At 35.7% G+C, this 19,043-nt stretch overlaps 1 protein-coding gene across 6 annotated transcripts in view; it reads left to right on the top strand.

Moving 5' to 3' along the window:
• The window catches only part of NPAS3 (neuronal PAS domain protein 3), a gene marked incomplete at its 3' end in the record, with an annotated part of 606,741 nt that overhangs the window by 298,811 nt on the left and 288,887 nt on the right, over positions 1 to 19,043 (top strand). For 4 of the 6 annotated variants that reach the window (XM_080345065.1, XM_080345063.1, XM_080345061.1 and 1 more), the window contains one exon: positions 2,377 to 2,459. In XM_080345065.1, the coding sequence (XP_080201191.1) occupies positions 2,377 to 2,459 (83 nt within the window). The remainder of the gene's footprint in view (positions 1 to 2,376; positions 2,460 to 19,043) is intronic. The other 2 variants (XM_080345064.1, XM_080345062.1) reach the window with 1 other exon arrangement.

Genomic DNA, 19,043 nt, shown 5'->3' with positions numbered 1-19,043 from the left:
TTGCACTGTGTTCATGCACTTTATTCAAGTTACAATACTCACATGCTAAAAAACCTGCAACAATTAACATCATAGAACTGGAAGTTATATTCAATAATGTAATGGATACATTTTAAAATGGTAGGGGATTGTAAAGGAAGGATATCGGGCAGGAAACAGAAAATTAATCAGAAGACAAGTTCCAAATGGTGATGTGTTCAGGCAATATGTGGAAAATATAAAACAGTCTAGATGGAAGAATGAAAGGACCTAAAGGATACCTGGGAGATTTTTTGGGTTTTTTGAGTTTGCAATGCTCTTATGGAGATTACTCTGAAACAATGGCTAGCAGGCCAAAACTGTGACTTTCCTTTTCATTTCTGGTAGATTAAAAATGAAATGACCATACAGAGCAGAGTTACTAACTGATAGCAATCCTAATGGGAATACTGATAATGCTTACAGTCCTATATGTTGTGTTTAGTCCCACAACTAAAGGTATAGTTTCAGAAACACAGGTACAACTCCAGTTTAAGCAAATATTTGATAATGTATCTGGAGGCAGAGTAAGGACAAAAGAAGGATCATCTTTAAGTCTGTTGGCAAAAGGGAAGGTTAAAAGATTCTAAGTTGCTAGAAAAAATAATATGCTCTTATTTTTTTCATTAAATAAAGCACTGGTATTTGTAGTAGGCATCTCTACAGCTATAGAAAAGATGAGATAAAACAAAGAGAAGCAAAATGATTTAGAATCAGAAGGCCAAGATAGAACAATATAAGACAGACTAAGTATTTAAAATTTGTAAAATAATAATATGCTGATGTGTCTGGTCAGTCACTGTACTAACTCAAGTTAGAAAAAAGTACAGCAGTTGATCTGTTATGAACTTTAGTTGCAATGTAAAGCAGAAGACTTGAAGAAGACTTTTTCTTTTAAGATGTTAGCATCTATGTCCTTGAATACCTTCAGGGAAAAGAGTAAGACTTAGAAAATACTGGCTCTACAGCAGTCACCATTTGTAATTATGAGCTGTTTTCTGAATCTATTAGCAATGAAGCCACCTGTTTGCCCAGCATAAATAGCTTAGAATTTCCTGCAAGGAAATTACCTAAAACATCAATGAGGAATGATATTACATTTTTAGGTCAATATGACTACCATTACTTGGCACTTATCTTTTCTTATTGATATCATGCTTGGCAGACAGTATCATAGAAGACTAGGAAATGGTTGCTCTGATTTTGTTTTCCTCGATGTTAAATTAGCCTGTTCAATAACAGCAGTCATCCTTTCTGCTCGTTTTAGTGGATCCTTGGTATTTTGTTTTTTCTTATCATACGTTGTAAAGAGAACAATGCATGAAGATGCTCTAATGCTGTGGTGGTTCCAGAGGCAATAGACCATCCGGATCTTGGATGTAAATGTTGTGTACCCTTCAAAAGAGTGCAGAATGAACTTCATCTCTTCTCTCTCTTCTCTCTGCTGTATCTGTACCTGAATCTGGCACTAGCCAGAAAAGGAAGGGAACGCTCCTGCAGCCCTGTGCCCTCTTTTAGGTGCTTGCGCTTTCTCTGCTTGTGTGGCAAAGACAGCCGAGACGGAAGATGAAACCTTTAGCTTGGAGAGTATGCCTACATTTGGCTAGACTTCAGACTCAGTTGCTGCCTTTGCATTCCTGGCATAGAGAGTTTAACAAAATATTGAGTTTATGATTTCTCAGCCTTTTTTTGTAGTCACCACTGCCTTTGAAGCATAGCTCTCTATTATTTGCTTTGTACTTTTAAACTGTATAATTTAAATGTAGAATCTGAAGTTTCATGTACCTCTTCCAGCAACTAACAGGGATATATGAGACACTACACTACTCCCCTGTGCTTAGCAATAACTTTGATATGTCAGATGTGATTACAGATGTTGACTTTTTAATGTTGTGTTTACTTCGTTTCAGTTCCAAATAAGATAAAAAACATGTTCAGATAGATCTCTTATATCTTCCTAATTTCTGAGTGATATTTAGTTCTCATCCCCACATTTCAAAGCATTTACATTACATATAACCTCTTTTTTCAATAGCTTTTTTTTTTCTAAATTCTGCGTGCTGTCATCACCATGTACAAAAATATCTTTTATAGGGACTTGGAATATATTTGAGTAAACTATTAACTTCCAGAGTTCTTGGACATTTAAATAGAGCTTTTTTTTTAAAAAAAAAAATCCTTCAAATTTGAGTCATTGAAAGTTATGTATCAATTTTATTTACTATATGCAAGACAAAGTTGAAATTAACACTGGTGTATAAAATGCAAAATATTTAAATAGTTAATGTAAAATGGTGTGATCAGAACTGTGTTAGAAATTAATGTGCAGACCTTGCAACATAACTGTTTTTTATTCAGTTATAGGTGCCCAGCGCAGGAGAAGTCCCAGTGCCCTTGCCATTGAAGTATTTGAATCACATTTGGGAAGTCATATTTTACAGGTAAAAAAATGGCTTTTCCAACAAAAATCAAAATAACTAGCTAGTCATATTTTTGCCAAAAATTTAAATAGTATTGTTGTCAGCACTTATATTAATGAGATTTTTTTTTTAAAGCTCATATTTCATTATTTTTAGAAAGTCTGTGGTTAGGAGAATGTTAATGAGAAGGGAGAGCAAGTATTATTTAACTGAATCACAATATTTTGTTGTTTAGACCTGTGCAGCAGGTGTTTGCTCACAGAATGCCTTTTGTGTTTGTATGTATGTGTGCACAAAAAATTATTTTGTGTTGGTGATTTGGTTTGCCTTATGAATCATGTATAGATTTAGGAGTTTTTCCCCCGCTTTGGTTAATGAGCACTGCTTTCCTCCCTGATATTGCAGTTGTCACAATTACGTTTCACAAATTTGCAACAATTTGAAGAGAGAAAAAAATGAACAGCAGCAATGGTCCTTAGCTATGAGATAAAGGCACATCTGATATTTGTCAAAGAATTTAGTCACACTGTACAAGTCATCATATTCCAGGAAGACTAAATTGAAAAACAGCGACCTAGTGGAAACATTCTTATGCATGTTTTGTTTTGTTGGGGTTGCCACAGCCTTTTGTAGGTTGTGGTAATCGAATGTGGAGCAGTTAAGAACGAAGTGTGATGTGTTTTGTCAGCACACCAAAACCCCAGCACTACAAAAATAAAAAACATGTGGTCTTTTCGAAGAGTGGCACTGAATAACTACTCCTATTTAACAATGTACACAACTTCTCCATGCAAATATATTGCTTGGTATATTATCTTTTAAGAGGTATGAAAGAGGTAAATTAGGATATTATCATGAGAAATATTCCACTTAATTTGAAATGATTGAGAGCTATCTCTCTGTACTACCTCAGCTGTGGCATTCAAAAGCACTATCAGATTTTTCACATCTTTATAAAGCAACTAAATACAACAAAGATCATTTTAGGAAAACATGAAATTAACTAATAGAATGAATTTCTCTTTGTAACAAAAATAATGAATGATTTACTTAGTTGTGTACTCTTGGCAGAGGTCTTGGTCAAGTTTTTGATTCTATAAGCAAATAATTCTGTTAAAGTTACCATATCCAAGATATCTACAGCAGTACCTACAGTTCTGTGTTCACATGTTAGACAGACATTTATGAGACATTTATGTCTCATAAATATAGAAAAAATGAAGAAATAGCAGTTTTGTGATATATCAGTTGAAGTTATTTGTCAGTGTGTTGTTTTGAGTGAGTAAGCATGTGCTGTATATCCTAAAAATACACTTTTTACAATATGAATTATAAGAAATATCATGATAAAACCTAATTGACACTGGTTTATATACATTCCTTAAGTATTGAGTATGACTCTTTATGAATGAAAACAAAAAAAAAAACTAGGATGCCACTTAGAAATCTACATGGTGTTTGACTATTTCACTTCCAAATTAAAACAACTGGTGATTTTATTATTTACTTAATCTAGATTTCCCCATTTTTTTTTTTTTTTTTACTTATATGTGATAAGTTAAGGTGTCTTCAGGATCTAACTTTATCATAGTACTAGTGAAAACAAATAAACCAAAAAAACCCAACCTGTCTTGCACTTGCACCTATAACTGAGGATTTTCAGTCAAAATTACCATCAGCATCATATTGAATATCTGTTGAGGAGTGGCCTTTTCAGAGAGGGTGGTGCTTTCACCAAATTACTTCCATTAATCTCTCAATTGATAATAGAAAGTTCCGCTCTGACATTTAAAATAGAATAGACTGTTGATGATGGATAAAGGACAAAATGAATTAATAACGGTGGCAAGTTTATCATGATATGTTAAAATCTTGTCTTTCTTTAGCAGAGTAATCAACACTTGGAAGGAAAGTCTAGGCCATGCATTCAAATGCACTACTTTTAACAGATCTGAATGAATTTCGAAGTACTGCTTTATGATATTCTAGATAGAAAGATAATCTCCAGAAGACACAATGATTTGTAAAACAGCAATCATGTGGTGGGATACTGTTCTAACAAGTTCTAATGTAGTTTGCTGCTCTGAGAAATTATTTTTAAAGCAGTATTGTGATAAGTATTGTTTGCAAGTGAAGTAAACAACTTTGATTATACCTTGGGAATACTTGCGTTTGATTTCAGAGTCTGCTATCTGAGGAAGTTAATAGTTAGTTCATTTAACCTCTTTTGCTATTAATATTTTGAAGACTGGGTTAAGTGTAAGCTCAGAAATTAAGGAGCCTCTCTAATCCTTCTAATATTTTGATACTTCAAAGTTTATTGACAGACACAGGAGAAGCATAATAGAGTATGTTTAAAAAGAGTGGATATAGTTCATTTGTAATAATGTTGTAAAAACAGAAATGGAGGTGCATCTTGTGAAATTTATCTTGATTCTACAAGTAAGTAGTGTCAGTTAGTCATGTCAAAAAAATTCTAAGCCACAGGCAATTGCTGTATATCACACTGAAGAGATTCCCATAGTAGGTTTGAAGACAAAGACACTATCCCCTATGTTCTTGTGAGGAAAAAAGACACCACAAAACATGACTGCTCAAACCCTATTATATCAGAATCTTCACATCAGGGCAAAAACTCTTTTAAATGTTTTCCAAGTAAAATTATCTGAATGATGAACAGTAGGAATGTGTGTAATAAAGAATAAAAATATAGAATGTTAATATGGTGATAAATTCTTTTAAAGATTTTTTTATTTACCCAACTGTGAGCTTTCTCCTACATTATTCTGAAAAGTGGTGTTATAAGGAAAATGGACTTCAGTAAAGACATCTTCAGGTTTACATTTCTGTATGTATGGTTTATATTTGTTTGTTCAATTAATCTAGCAAAAATATTACTTCTGGTACCAACTATTCAAACATTTGTCTACAACTGGTTGTAAAAATTAGCAAGACTATCAGTATTTTTAGGGGCCCTGGATCTTTTTCAGTAACGTCATTGCTATTGAGAAGGTGTGGAAAAGGGTCAGTAAACCCATATTCTTCATATAATCAGGAATGATCAGGAAATGTAGAACTAAATATAGAGAAAAGGGAAAGTTAGTGAATATATTTGCATATGCAAATTAGCTTAATTGATACTGCTTGCCTCTACAGGGATTTTTCATTACAAACTGGAGTGCTACATTGTTCAGCTCATATTGAGTAATTTAGTAACTAATGAGACCAGTTTGCACTAATTTGCATATGATAAATGAGCTTAATTGCAGTAAATAACTTGGAGGCATAATTACTTAATTTTCCTGTGTTGCATGGCTTTTAAGTTCACGTATGAACAACTCAAGATAATTTTGCATATTTAAATTAGTTGCTTTTAAAATTCTTGAACAAAAAAGAACACACCTTACAATTTTAACTGTAAGACAATTAAAAGTAAACTGTACAGTATTTTCAAATAAAATTTAATATTTTTAAAAATATTAAATTCCTTCCTTTAAAAATACCAATACCTTCTTAAAGAATAAATATTTGAAATTAAACACAATGGAATAGTTTTGAAGTCAGAATAGGACAGAACGATGGTATTAGTAATAATAGTAGAACTGTGTATCTGAACTGGAGTGGTACACATTTTGTATGCCTGCATACAAGAGTGATAACTTGAATAATTGCATTCTTTGCTTCAGCAGTGCCTATTCAACTGTTAAGAAACTGTAACACTTTCATATGGCGTTATATTACTGTACACAATTACTTAGACACTAGTTGTCTTAAATTGTCTACCTCTACCTAGTTTTGTAGGAAGAAATCCTTAAACCGCAGTTATACTGTCAGGGCAACAAAGGTGGTTCTTTTTTTCTCTTCTTTTTTGTTTTTTTGGTAGACATGGTCAATGGTGAGCACTGTCCTGAACAACCATTGTGATGGAGATTTCTACTATGAGTTTAAAAAAACAAAAAAAAACCCAAACAAACCAAACAAACAAACCAACCAAACAAACAAACAAAAAAAACCAAACAAAAAACAAACACAAAAACCACCTCAAAATCAAAATAGATGAAAGATCTAATTTCATTTCTACTTTGTCCCTATAGTTGTTGGCCAGCTACTTGCCTGTTACATATTTTTGGTAGAACTGAACTACTGAACTAGACAGAGAAAAATGCTCAAACACCCAATTACCAATCGCATAAACAGTTCAGTCCTATGGCGAGATCTGTTGTGCACCCGTGATTTACAAGTGGATGAGTATCACCGAATTCTCCATCTGCTCCATAAAGGGGCCCACTTACTTTTCCAGAAGCTTTTCCTACGCCTTCTTGAACATTGTCTTGGAAATTTTATGAGACTCGCATTTCCTTTTTATTTTATATTGTACCTTTTTCTCCCATAAGAAAGTATTTTGTGATGAACAAAGGTCTTTGTAATTGCAGTACCAGATTCAATGAAGGGAAAAGAAGTCAGGTTCCTATTAAGATCAAAGAAAACAGTCTCTGCACAAACTTTCTGACCCTATAGGCTGTGTTCTTCATCACCTTGAGTCAAGAGCAAAAAGGTACAAACAACTTAGTGTCGATGGAGCAGTCCACAATTCAGAGATGCTACCTGTAGTGGATGTGCAGTTGTGTCATTTGTAGTATGCACAAGGACTTTAAGTCCCTCTTCGCTTCCCAGCAGCCTCTTTATCAGCACAGACTTGGTCATGTAATGTAGTCCTAGAATGGGAGTGGAATTTGTGTTACTTGGAAGCTATATATATGGCTGAAATGCTGCAGTTTGGCTTTACTCAATGCAGTGGTCCCAGTGGTCTTACACTTTCCGTGAATGAAAGATTGATATTTTGAAAACCTACTTCATATCCTTTACACTCTGCTGGAAGCCTCAGCTTGTGGATGGAACTTCATGGAGATTTAATTGTGCCTTTACCTCCATCCTGTAGAGGAGCCACAGGTTATTAGACCCATTGATGTTATTCCAGCTTTTCTGTATTTAAAGTCAACAAACAAACCTCCCACAGCCTATAGATGTAAGAAGCCTGATGAATTCCTGGTATTGTAAACAATTGAAAAATGTCCTTCATTCTAATAGTGTTCTATTTTTTAATGACTTTTCTTTTATTAATGCATGCAGCACTGTAATAATAAGAGTAACATAAAACTGTAAAAATATATCCTGTATTTCAACATAGTATACTACTGTTCTTCAGAATGGGTCACGCATTAATTGTGAGGTAAATGTGTGTGATGAATGCAACATCTCTGGTTTCTAGTGAGTCATTCCAGGTGATGCCACTACCATCTAGAGTAGATTAGACGGTGTCTGGGTCACCAGGATTTTTTTTCTGGAGGACGTCTGATAAGCTCATGTTTCCTAGCAAAAAAGGAAAATTAGTAACAGTCTCTTCATGCCAAGTGAGCACTCAAATAGTTAGTCTTCTGTTTGCAGGTAGCTACTACCCCATCTGCCTGCACTCCTGAACTATAAGAAAATTGTGTCTATAATTGCATTGTAGAAACAAGTATTGTTAATATATCAATAGTTACAAAAAACCAAACAAACAAACAAAAAAATCCCATATTTAACTAGAAAAATTGGAAGTTGTTATGAAAATGGTTCCACATTCTTCTCAAGTTAATGCTGTTTTATCATCTTTATAGGACAATGGTATTCTGTCAAGTTTGGCATATGTGAAAAGTGTGAAGAATTCACTGTACAATTTCTCCGTAGAACTGGAAAGCAGCTCTGCAATGAATGGCCTGGGGGTCCTGGTGAACAAGTTAACCATGAGTCAGCCATGTGCTTTTGTGGCCAAGGCCAGTGGTATCCTGGGGTGCATTAGGAAAAGTGTGACCAGCAGGTCGAAGGAGGTTATCCTTCCCCTCTACTCTGCCCTGGTTAGGTCATGTCTGGAGCAGTGTGCCAAATTCTGAGCTCCCCAGTTCAAACAAGACAATGAATTACTGGGGAGAGTCCAGCAGGGAGCATCTTTCTTACGAGGAAAGACTCAGAGACCTGGGTCTGTTCAGGCTGGAGAAGGCTGAGAGAGGATCTTATTTATGCTTATAAATATCTTAAGGGTGTGTGTCAACAGGATGGGTCCAGACTCCTTTCAGTGGTGTCCAACGATAGGATGAGGGGCAACAGACACAAACTGAAACATAGGAGGTTGCATGTGAGTATGAGGAGAAACTCTTTACCTGGAGGGTGACGGAGCACTGGAACAGGCTGCCCACAGAGGCTGTGGAGTCTCCTTCAAAACCTGCCTGGACACATTCCTGTGTGATCTACTCTGGGTGAACCTAGTTGAGCAGTTGGGTTTTACTAGATGATTTCCAGAGGTCCCTTCCAACCCCAACCATTCTGTAATTCCGTATGATTTAGTCATGTTTGGAAGATGTTTGTATTTACCTATAAGAACTAGATTAGAATATAACAAAACAGTGACACTGTTAAGTTCTTCTAAAAACACCTTGCTGGAGAGCATGCAGGTGAAGTTTTCCATACGTTGTAAATATGCACGTTCAGCAGACGACCAGTTTAGATTGTGCAAAACCTGTGAATCTTTTGTGTTAAGGCAAAGTAGAGGTTAGTGAACAGAGTAAGTTATTTACGTTTTTGCAGTAATGAACAATTGTAAATGAAGGTACAAGAGTTGCACACAATTAACAGTGTTATGGAGAAACAGAAGTTTCTCCTGTAGTGAAAACAGGTACTAATACTTTGCACTTTAAGCACACTGTGAGGAATTAAAATAGGCCAAACAATATGGATAATCATAATTGAACAAGGGATAAATATAATTGAACAAGAAAATACATGGCTCAAAAATTTCTCTTCCCCCACAAATGTTTGAGTATTTTAAAACTTTGGGGTGTTTTAATTAGATATAAATAGTAGAGAAACAAGTACAATTTGACAGTAAGTTTAGAAGTAGTTCTGTGGCTGGCTAGGCTATAGCTGAGCGGAAATCTTTTTTTTTCCAATATTTGAATTATTACAGGGAGCCCCATCTGACAAGAAAGTGAAAAAAGAAAGTGGGAAAATAGACAGGAAAGTGTTGGAGTGCTATAAAATATTAGTGAGAAGACTTATCTTCTCATTTGCTATTTTCAGAAGCTCCGAGTATTACATAATGAGGTTATCTCTGCATAACACTATTCAACACAGAAATAGTGACACGAGACTAAAGGTGAGGAAGCAGCCCATGGTAGTACTGATGGAGGGTTTTTCCAGGCTGCAATAGGTGTAAGCAGGAAAGACTTCTACTTACCTGGAGATTTCTGAACGGCTGTTGCTAATGATGATGTCAGTGATATGTTTTGTGAGGATGAAGGACACCACTCAGCTTCTGACAGACTGCATTGAGTTTAAAGGGATAGACTACCAGCTGACCTCTGTTAGAATGTGTCAAATGCCTGCAAAAAAGAGGAAAATGTGAAAAAGCCAACAAAACTGAGGATATGTTGGAGAGTATAGATCTGTGCTGTCTGGAAGTAAAGATTTTTGGGATGAAGTACAGGTTAAGTTATGAATCAGTAGCCAAAAATAAAGTGGCAGTAAAGAGAGAAATTAAGAGGAAATAGTTGTTACATATCAAACCATGCAGCAAAGTGATCCTAAGCGTTCTCTTGGCAGTGAGGAGCTGTGCGTAATGCACTGAGACAAAATGAGGACATGACAAATCAGAACTGAAGGTTTGGAGATCATATAAACCTCTACGAAGGAATGATTTCTCTAAGACACACTTGTAGACTTTGTATATTTACTGTTAAATCTGAACTTCAATTTTATTGTGCAGTCAGTACAGTTTTTGTCCTGAGATTGACATCCAGAGCATTCAGGTTCAAAACCAAAGGGGGCACCAATTGCTCTCAACAAAGTGCAAACCAGAAATTTAATACAATAAAGGAGAAAAATAGATAATCTACATTTCTTTCCAAAATCAAAAGTACTCTGTTTGCAACCATGTTTTATATAGAAAAACTGACAGTTGTATAAAGTTTAAATTAGTAATTCAGAAACAGTGAGATAACAATAATAAATTGGATGCTATAATGCCTTAGTATAAACTGAACAAAAATGATGGATTTATGAAGTAAGAAATGGTAGTATATGCACAGAGGGCGAGTACAACCTTCTAAAAAAAGACAGTTTTGAAGTGGACGAGACCGAGGAAAATAATCTGGATTATTTTAAGTACATTACATTAGGAACAAAATCTTAAAAAAATTGAACAAGGCAGGAGAATGTCAGGATACTAAGTGTTATATTGAGAAAAAGATAGAAAGACACCAGTCTACTTGGAAACAGTAATCTGGGGTGACATGAAATGTCCAGTTATTAGCTGCTCAAACACCTCACCCAAACACAGTTTAACGGCAGGGAAACAGTGTAAAAGCTGATATGTTGTGAAAAGAGCCATAGGACTCTGAGAAGAAAAGATTAGTATCTTGCTTTGCAGTGTGCCTTTTCAGGGATAAGACATCTCCAGTAGCAGTTTCTTCTTTATGAATTAAGAATAGATGCTATTTCATCTTTCTGCAGCTAAATATATAATCTGCATAGGAATCTGTTCGAATTTGATCACCAGTCTCTCCTCAAGTACTCTGTAGATTGATATTATTTTTAGAAGATCATCCATTCTCTTGTAATAAAAGGGTAAATTCTTATACCTGATGTTAATTTATTTAGAACTTTACAAATCTCATCATGCATTTTATACTAGTTTAAGTGATTCAAAGTAATGATATGTATTTGAAGCTGAAAGCAGGCAGAAAAAAAATGCTCTAATAGGAATTTTAATATTGTGGACCTCTATTCGCTGTTGGATGTTCTTTTGCACTTTTAACGTGTAAGTGCCACTGAATGCTATGACATGGCTCTGGTTTTACATCGGTTTAAATTACAACAGAGGTTTGCCCGATACATGGCACATTTCTAAAAAGGCCTAGGAACAAAGGCTAGATTGGAATCTGAAAAGGTTAAAGGAGTTGCACAGACCGCACTGTTACAAGGGACATCTCAGGTCCATTAGCTGGAACACAGAGCAAGAGGATTTCCTGGGTTCAGCAGACTCAAAAGGTGCTAATTTGCATCTTCCAATTTGTCCCAGTCACAGTAAGTGTGTCAGCTTGACTTCATGAGGGCAGGGCTTTCAATCTGGAGTTATGGCAAAGGTACAGCGTCCAAGCCGTTGCTGCCCCAGGGGTTATATGCTTTGAAAGGAGACTGAGTGCGGGGTGGGAAATAGCAAATTGTTTTGCAATTGGGGCTTGAAGCAGTGCACTTACACCTACATTTTATATGGCAGCTATATATAAAAGCGTGCAGTTTCATTTAATAAAGAAATATTTGATCTGAGGGGGACACAGCATACTGTAGTGTGTCATTTACTTCCTGAGAAAGTATTTGAAGAAAATGACATCTCTCAGCACTGTTTGTTGACTGTTTTGTTGTTACCTGCTGAGCATTGTCATTTCCATAGTCAGTGGGCTGTATTGAATCAGACAGAGGGAATAGGTCATTAAAAGAAATAGACAACTTTCTGCAGTTGTAGATGCTGAAGACGAATTTTTCTTCAGATACATCAACAAAACTCTATTTAATGGAGTCTACATTCAGTTATGATTTGGGGTTTAGCCCTGGTTTGCTCTGAAGGTGCCTTGAAAAGCATAGACAGCATAAAATAATGTGTGGGTTTGCTAGAAAGAATTATACCTTCTATAGTGTTTATAAAGACATAGGTGAGGACAATAAGTGTTCTGGTTTCAGAATGCCTTGTTTCTCTCTTTTTTCAATCACAGGATTCATCAAGAAAGGGAAAAGGATGTTGATTTTATATAAATAAAAAAAAAATAAATGGGCAAAAGTGTATTTCGTGGCCATGCTGTGCAGGTTAACAGTGATATTTTTCTTTTCTTTCTTGAAAACATCGGTGACAGTTTCAAAGATTACTATATTCCTCATTTCAGGTCTTCTGTAAACAAAAAACACTAGAAATAGGCTTAATTATCCTTTATACTCCTCTGCAAAGGAAATGAAGGGCAGCACTATGTGCCCTCTTTTTCCACAGGAGCTGGCAAAGGGTAATGTTAGAGTCTTCATACACAGAACCCTTAAATGGAGCATGGACAGTTGAAATTCATGTGATGCTTTTGTTTAAGTCTACTTTTAACTCTGAGTTATTTCTTTGTATCAGCTATTTGCTAGTCACTTTTTCATGTTTTTTTTTTCAACTGTGAGGTCTAACTAAATAGAAAAATTAAATATTGACATGGAAGCTGTGTGTTTAGCCTTCCCCACTGCTATAGAAGCTGAAGCCCCAGATGCAGTTCCGTGTCCCCTAGATTTTACTTGGAAAGTGCTAGCACCTTTGCACAGACTTTAAAGCACATAGCGTTTAAGGGAATACAAATATCATTGAAATAAATGAGCCAGGCTTGTAGAGTACACTGAGTTCTGAAGTATATTTTCTCAAAAGTTGATTAAAAGTGGTTGTTTCCATTAGTTGCTGTTGAAATGTCACTGTATTAGAATTTCTACCTGTACAGAAAATAAAAAGGTAGTAGGGAAACAAATGACAACATTTCCAGAAGTGAGGTAACTGTGTGTAATTACATTGTATCACATTTTCTTTGGGAGACATTTAATAGGGTCACATAAGATGCAAATCAATGCTGAATTCTGTTTATGCAAAGTACCTAGCCAATGAATTGTTTTCTTCTTTCACAGTTTTTCCATTTTAAGAAGAATAATATTTTTATGTACCATTTTCATTATTGTAAGACTATAGCTCTTTGACAGTGTCTGATTCAGTTCAGGTTTAACAAATCGTAAATTCTTTCCTAAATATTATAGGTAGTGATTTAAAGTGCGTATCATTGCTTTACTTTGTACATAGTATTTATAATTCTGTTCTTCACTAAAATGTATCTTGTGTTCTACATAAAGCTTTTAATCTTTATGCTTCATTGATGGTTTTTCTAGCACAGAGGTGGTGGACTTTCTGCCTTTAATGCAAACTTCAAGGGGGAAAAAAAAAATCCATGATGGGTGTGTGTCTGTGTCTAGAGTTCAGAAGTTCTCACATTTCAAGAGGGGCCTACAGCAGAGAACAGGAACTGCTTCTCCAAGTCACCATTATGGAGAACATCTTTGCTGTCGCAGCTGTCTCCTAGGCCATTGATAAAATCACTTGATTTACTTTCAAAAAAAAAAAAAAATTAGGTGAAAGTTTTGGGGTTTGTTTTTTGTTTTGTATTGGGGGTTTTTTGCTTGTTTGTTTTCCTCTTAACTGTATGCGGTATAGAAAGTGGGAAGAAGGAGGTTTATTTATATAAACTACTCTGTCAGCAGAGAATTCCGGAAATAAAAAGCCCTCTGCTAACTCTGAGTATGCGAAGTATGGAACTTTAAATAATGTCATTGAAAGACTGTACTTCTGAGTTTGGTGTATCTCGTTTTTATTTTGGGGGGGTTTGTTTGGTGTGCTGGTGGTGGTTTTAATTTTTTAATTTACATGTCTTAAACAGTAATAATCAAAGCAGATTTTTTTGACCTTTACAGATAGAATATCATCCTCCCTTTGAAGGAAAAGGGTGAGCTATTATTCTAGACATAAATAATAGTTATCAAAATGTATATTAGAAAGCAGGAAACAATTCAAATTTTCAAGGATACGATGTTGTATTGGTATATAAAAAAAAATACCCAAACAATTCTTGTTTGGTTGAGTTTTTTTAAATTATTATTATAAACAGAAGCTAATTGTCCTAAAAAGTAAATTATTTTCCATGTTTTTTATGTGCCTAATTTCTTGCAAGTAGCCATTTTTGTGTTGCAGTTGGCACACCAAAATAGATATTTTCAGTGGAACACCTATTTGTAGGCTTGTAAAGCTGTTCCTGTGAAACATGAAACCTGTATGTCTGCTGGCAGGCAGAAGGTGCTCCACCTTCCTGTAGAAGGGTTGCTCTTGGCACTGGTGTTGGCATTGATGGCCTTGTAGGGATTCTTATCTGTGTCTGCGTAGGCCCCCGCACATTTGCATTTTAGCATGCAGTAGTCCCTGTTAGGCTGGGCACGTGCTGTGGGAGAGGAAGGGGGTCACTTCATGTCTAGCCCTTGCACATTTAGGCTACTGACTTTTTTACTGTCCCTCACATTTCTAGTGTTTGCCAATGGCTAATGAGTGGCATTTGGCATTAATTCTACAAAAGTTTCCCCAGCTCCCAAACAGATTATTCGTGATGAGGGTATGAATTACTGACATGTAGGAGGCTTGGCAGAACGTGGCTGTAGCTGCTATTGCCGAGTCTGGGAGTGTGGATACCCTTAAGCCTTGCTCTAGAATGACGTTCAATAACCTTCTTCACGGAGAAGCTGTGATTTTGGGAGACTCTGAATGTGAACTGAAAATGGCCTTTCCTGTTTCTTACCTGAGGAAATGGATAACATTTCTCAATTTATGGGTATTATCAAGCTTTGCTGCCAAGTATTAGGGTATTGTTGCATTCTCAAGTCAAAGGGAAAAAACTCATACTTTTTCAAAGCAACTAAGGAAAAACAGTTGCAACAGCAGACCACAGCATTTTAATTAAAAAGCATTTTATTTTGCTCAGTGTTAAGAATATGCCTGTCAAGGATGACACAGGCAAATTTCTAAATTGTCAATGATGTATTGGCAAATTTTTGCACAATTTTATTTTTTTTTTTTTTAAACCGTATAGAGCTTCTTAATGTGCTGTGTTTTTTCTCTTTGTAAAAATGTCTTTGTGGTGTCATCCAAATCTTACACTTGTAATTCCTGGCAGTATATCTAGCAGTAAAAAAATTGTTTAGGATTAAAAAGTAATGGATGGTATCAGCGCAGTTCCTTAGCCACTAGACAGGGAATGAACATTTACACATTTTACAGGTTCGCTGCACCTGCAAGATTTCATCATCTGTGCCTAAATCACCAGGAATAGAAGAAATACTGGAATTAGATGTGTAGTGGCATATGAAAGTATTAAGGGATACATACAATGGTCAGATAGTACTCCTTAATAGAGAGGAACTACTCATTAATCCAAGAAACATGACTACAGGACAGCAGCAGGCTGACCCGCAGCAGACAGAAAATCGGGTTTATCAGCAAAGCAGCAGTAGAGCCAGAGAAAGAAAGCTGACATCCAGATGCCAGTGATATGGGCATCCTACCCACACCTGGGCCTATGGGACCTGCAGCTGTCAGTGTTACGCCAGCAGTTGGCTCCCAACCTTGAGCAGATTCTGTATTCCTGATGAGTGAGGGATCCCAGCCAGCACAGTCACTGCATGGAAAACCAAGTCTTCTGAAGTAGTGCTGTTGTGTTTGAAAGGCCAATTTAGGTCGAAAGATGTCCTGTAAGATTGCATGGAGGCTCTTCCCACTCATGGCAAGATTGTGATGCCTGAGGTTTTTTCTTCTTATGCAGAAGTATAAAAAGCAGCAACACAGTGAGGAAATGACAGCATTTTTTAAATGTCAAAAGAGAGTCCACCTGAAAGGACTGGAACTTACAAGTGTTTTTTCTAATGTGGAAAAGAATCTTCATTAATATTAGCTTATTCATTTCCCTGAGAGAGTTGGTGTGGGTTCCTAAGTCATCTGTGATCACCAGAAACCCTGAAATAACTTCTCTTTAATAAAGGAGTTCTCTTCCTATATAGTCCCAGTTTCAAAACCCTCTGAAGGCTGAATCCATTTGTGCCACACAGAACAATGTCAGAGAATAAGAAAATCCTGTGCCAGACATTGAGGGCTTCTACCTCCCCACTCCCTCAATACTTTCTCCATCAGCAAAGTTCTTTATCTACTACTACTTTTCACTTGTATAAGCTAATGGGAGAACTGCCTTTCAAAAAGTTTGAATGAATGCTCGGCACCAGGAAGCATCAAGGACACTATAGGACTGAGAAACTTGGCACGTTTGCCTCCTTTACAGGATGAAGGTGTAAAAGAACTTGGAAAGGAAGCTTAAACCATCTTTAATTGCCTGTAATCTCCTTCAGAGGTAGCTGTATGCATCAGTGGAACATTTACTTCTTACCTGACTTAGGTCCTTAAACTAAATTCACTGTAAGCATTAATTGCCAGAGTTGAATTTACCCTTGAATAAACTAGATAGATATTTCTTCAGAGAGAGGAGTGGACTGTGAACATGAACACATGCTACTTTCGTCAGCTCTCCTCCAGAACTTTGCTTGTATGTTTTTATTTTGAAAACTTCTGGTCAGCTCTTTCTAATATAAATGTTGTGTGGTACATAGGGATTACTGGGAGCTGATCTTAAAAGTGTGGAGGGCTGTAGAAGTCCCCACTGTTCTGAAAGAGAGTAGTACTGAAAGGATTCCTGACAGTGCAGCTTGTGCTTCATAGTCCTTTAAATAAAAATGGCAATCGTTTAAATTAAGTAGCCAATAATTATTAATTCATTTAGCTAGTACTATAAAAATATTAGTAATTTGGAACTAATATGGCTTAACATGCATCTACCTTGGGGATTTCATTGTATTTTAGCAATTATGTACTTTTATTTTAAAGTGTTATTAACAACAACAACAATAATACTTCTCTTAGAGCTGTGATTTTATGAAGTGTGTTTTTAATTTTAACCAGTGCTTATATTGATTGGCAGAAGGGAGGCTGGGTTTGCTTTAAAAGGGAAATGCTTTAAAATTAAAAAAAAAAACCAAAACCAAAACCAAACAAAAAAACCCAAAAACAACAACAAAAAAACCACAAACAAACAAACAAACAAAAAACCAGGAATATAAGAGGAAAATAAGATCCTGAAGTGGAATAATAAGCAAACCACGTGGCAATGTTCTGATTTTGCTGTCTTTTTCCCTAAATATTGTGTATTTTGAAATATTGCTGCAGAGCTAAACCTTTAGGTCATATGTGATAAATTTCTAGCTCATCATCTGAAGTCAAATTCCTCCATGAACTTTATGCTACAGGGGCCACAGGATGTAGTTAATGGTGTTTAAAAATTCAGTCCAAATAAAAGACGAGAACACCTATCACAGTAAGTTAATGTAGTGTGGAAAACACCGAATACACAGATTTTCTACAAATTACTGCTGGTTTTGCAGTACCATACAAAGACCAAAAATCTTATACTGCACAGACTAGTAGAATGAAAGTCAGACTAACTGAGAAACAAGTCCAGATGCATTTCTATTTGAAATAAAAACCCTATAATGATTACAAAATCCACAATGACAATTTAATAGGTTTTATTTCAGTTGTTCACATGCACATAGCTGAATTTTTACTCTGAAGTGAGAACAGTTTTTCACTTGCATAAGAGAGTAGAAAGGATGAAATTCAGAGCATATTTTGAGCCACACCTTTTCAGGATATGGAGCTGACTGAATATATGAAAATGCATTTCAGTGTTTAGCTGAAATTTCAGAAGTGCTATGTTATTTCTTTGAAATAGCAGAAGTTCTCAAATATTAAAAAACCAGTACCCCTCAATTCAAACTTTGTGTCTTACAGGCTTTGTTTTGTTAGAAATATATGAGCTGGAGTATGTCCTGAAACCTCCTGCTGGAATTTATTACAGCATCTAAATGGAAGTTTACTTCTCTAACTTTTGATGCTTTCTTAAGAAGCAAGAAATGTTGTCCACTCTGTGGATCTCACAAATTCAGTCCTGCCGTAATTCAGTCCTGTGGCTCATCTCACTCTTTTTAAAAACTGTTTAATCCACTGACTCTAGTGGATACTCCTGATTAATATCACTGTTAATGAACCAGAGCTGAAAACTTTGCACTCCTGAGAACACATATTGTCTGTCTGGCCAATTGATTATAATAAACTTGTTTGGAATAGTGTTCTGTGCTTCAGTTCAACCCTACTTTTAAGATTATACTTAAAAGAAAAGGTGCTTAAATGATTCTCTTAGTAGGTACAGGTAAGCATTAAAAAAAAAAAAAAAAATCATAAGAATTGTTAAAGAAATAGTATCCAGGACTGAATACCATGAGCCGCTGAGGGGAAATGAATGAATATATTCTAGTATTGCTGAGGCTTTTGCAGAAAAGCATTACAGCTTTCATTATAGGTAGAAAGATTTGCTCCTTCAAATGAAGTACCTCTTTTAAGAACAAGATTATTAGTAGTTCCCTGTCAATATAACAAAATCATTCATCAAGATTTGTTTATTTGAAGATAATTTCCTTGTTTTATTTTGTGCAAGCATATATTATCCTGATTTCTGCTTTCAAGGAGAGACTTATTTACTGTTCAACTCTTTTTTCCTCTCTAGTTTTTGTTAATGTTGTTCTTTTTTACTTCTGGTCATGTGATAATCTTATCTTATGCAACTATTGAGCCATTTGAGATAGGATGTTTTCTAATTACACCAGCTAAACACTTCTAGACTGATCTGACTTGAAAAATACCTGCCTGTTGTCATCACTAGGCTTTTTTTTTTTTTTATTGATAAAGAAGCAATATCGGTACCTAATGAGGTTTTCACACAGCTTTCTGATACCATTCCCCTCCTATTGCTTTTTTCAGATAGCTTTGCAAATCTAGAAAATATCTTAGCAAAGAAAATTTCCTTGACA

This window comes from Nesoenas mayeri (genome assembly GCF_963082525.1).
Source record: "Nesoenas mayeri genome assembly, chromosome: 5".
Classification (NCBI taxonomy): Eukaryota; Metazoa; Chordata; class Aves; order Columbiformes; family Columbidae; genus Nesoenas; species Nesoenas mayeri.
This window is presented reverse-complemented; position numbering and strand designations above follow the sequence as displayed.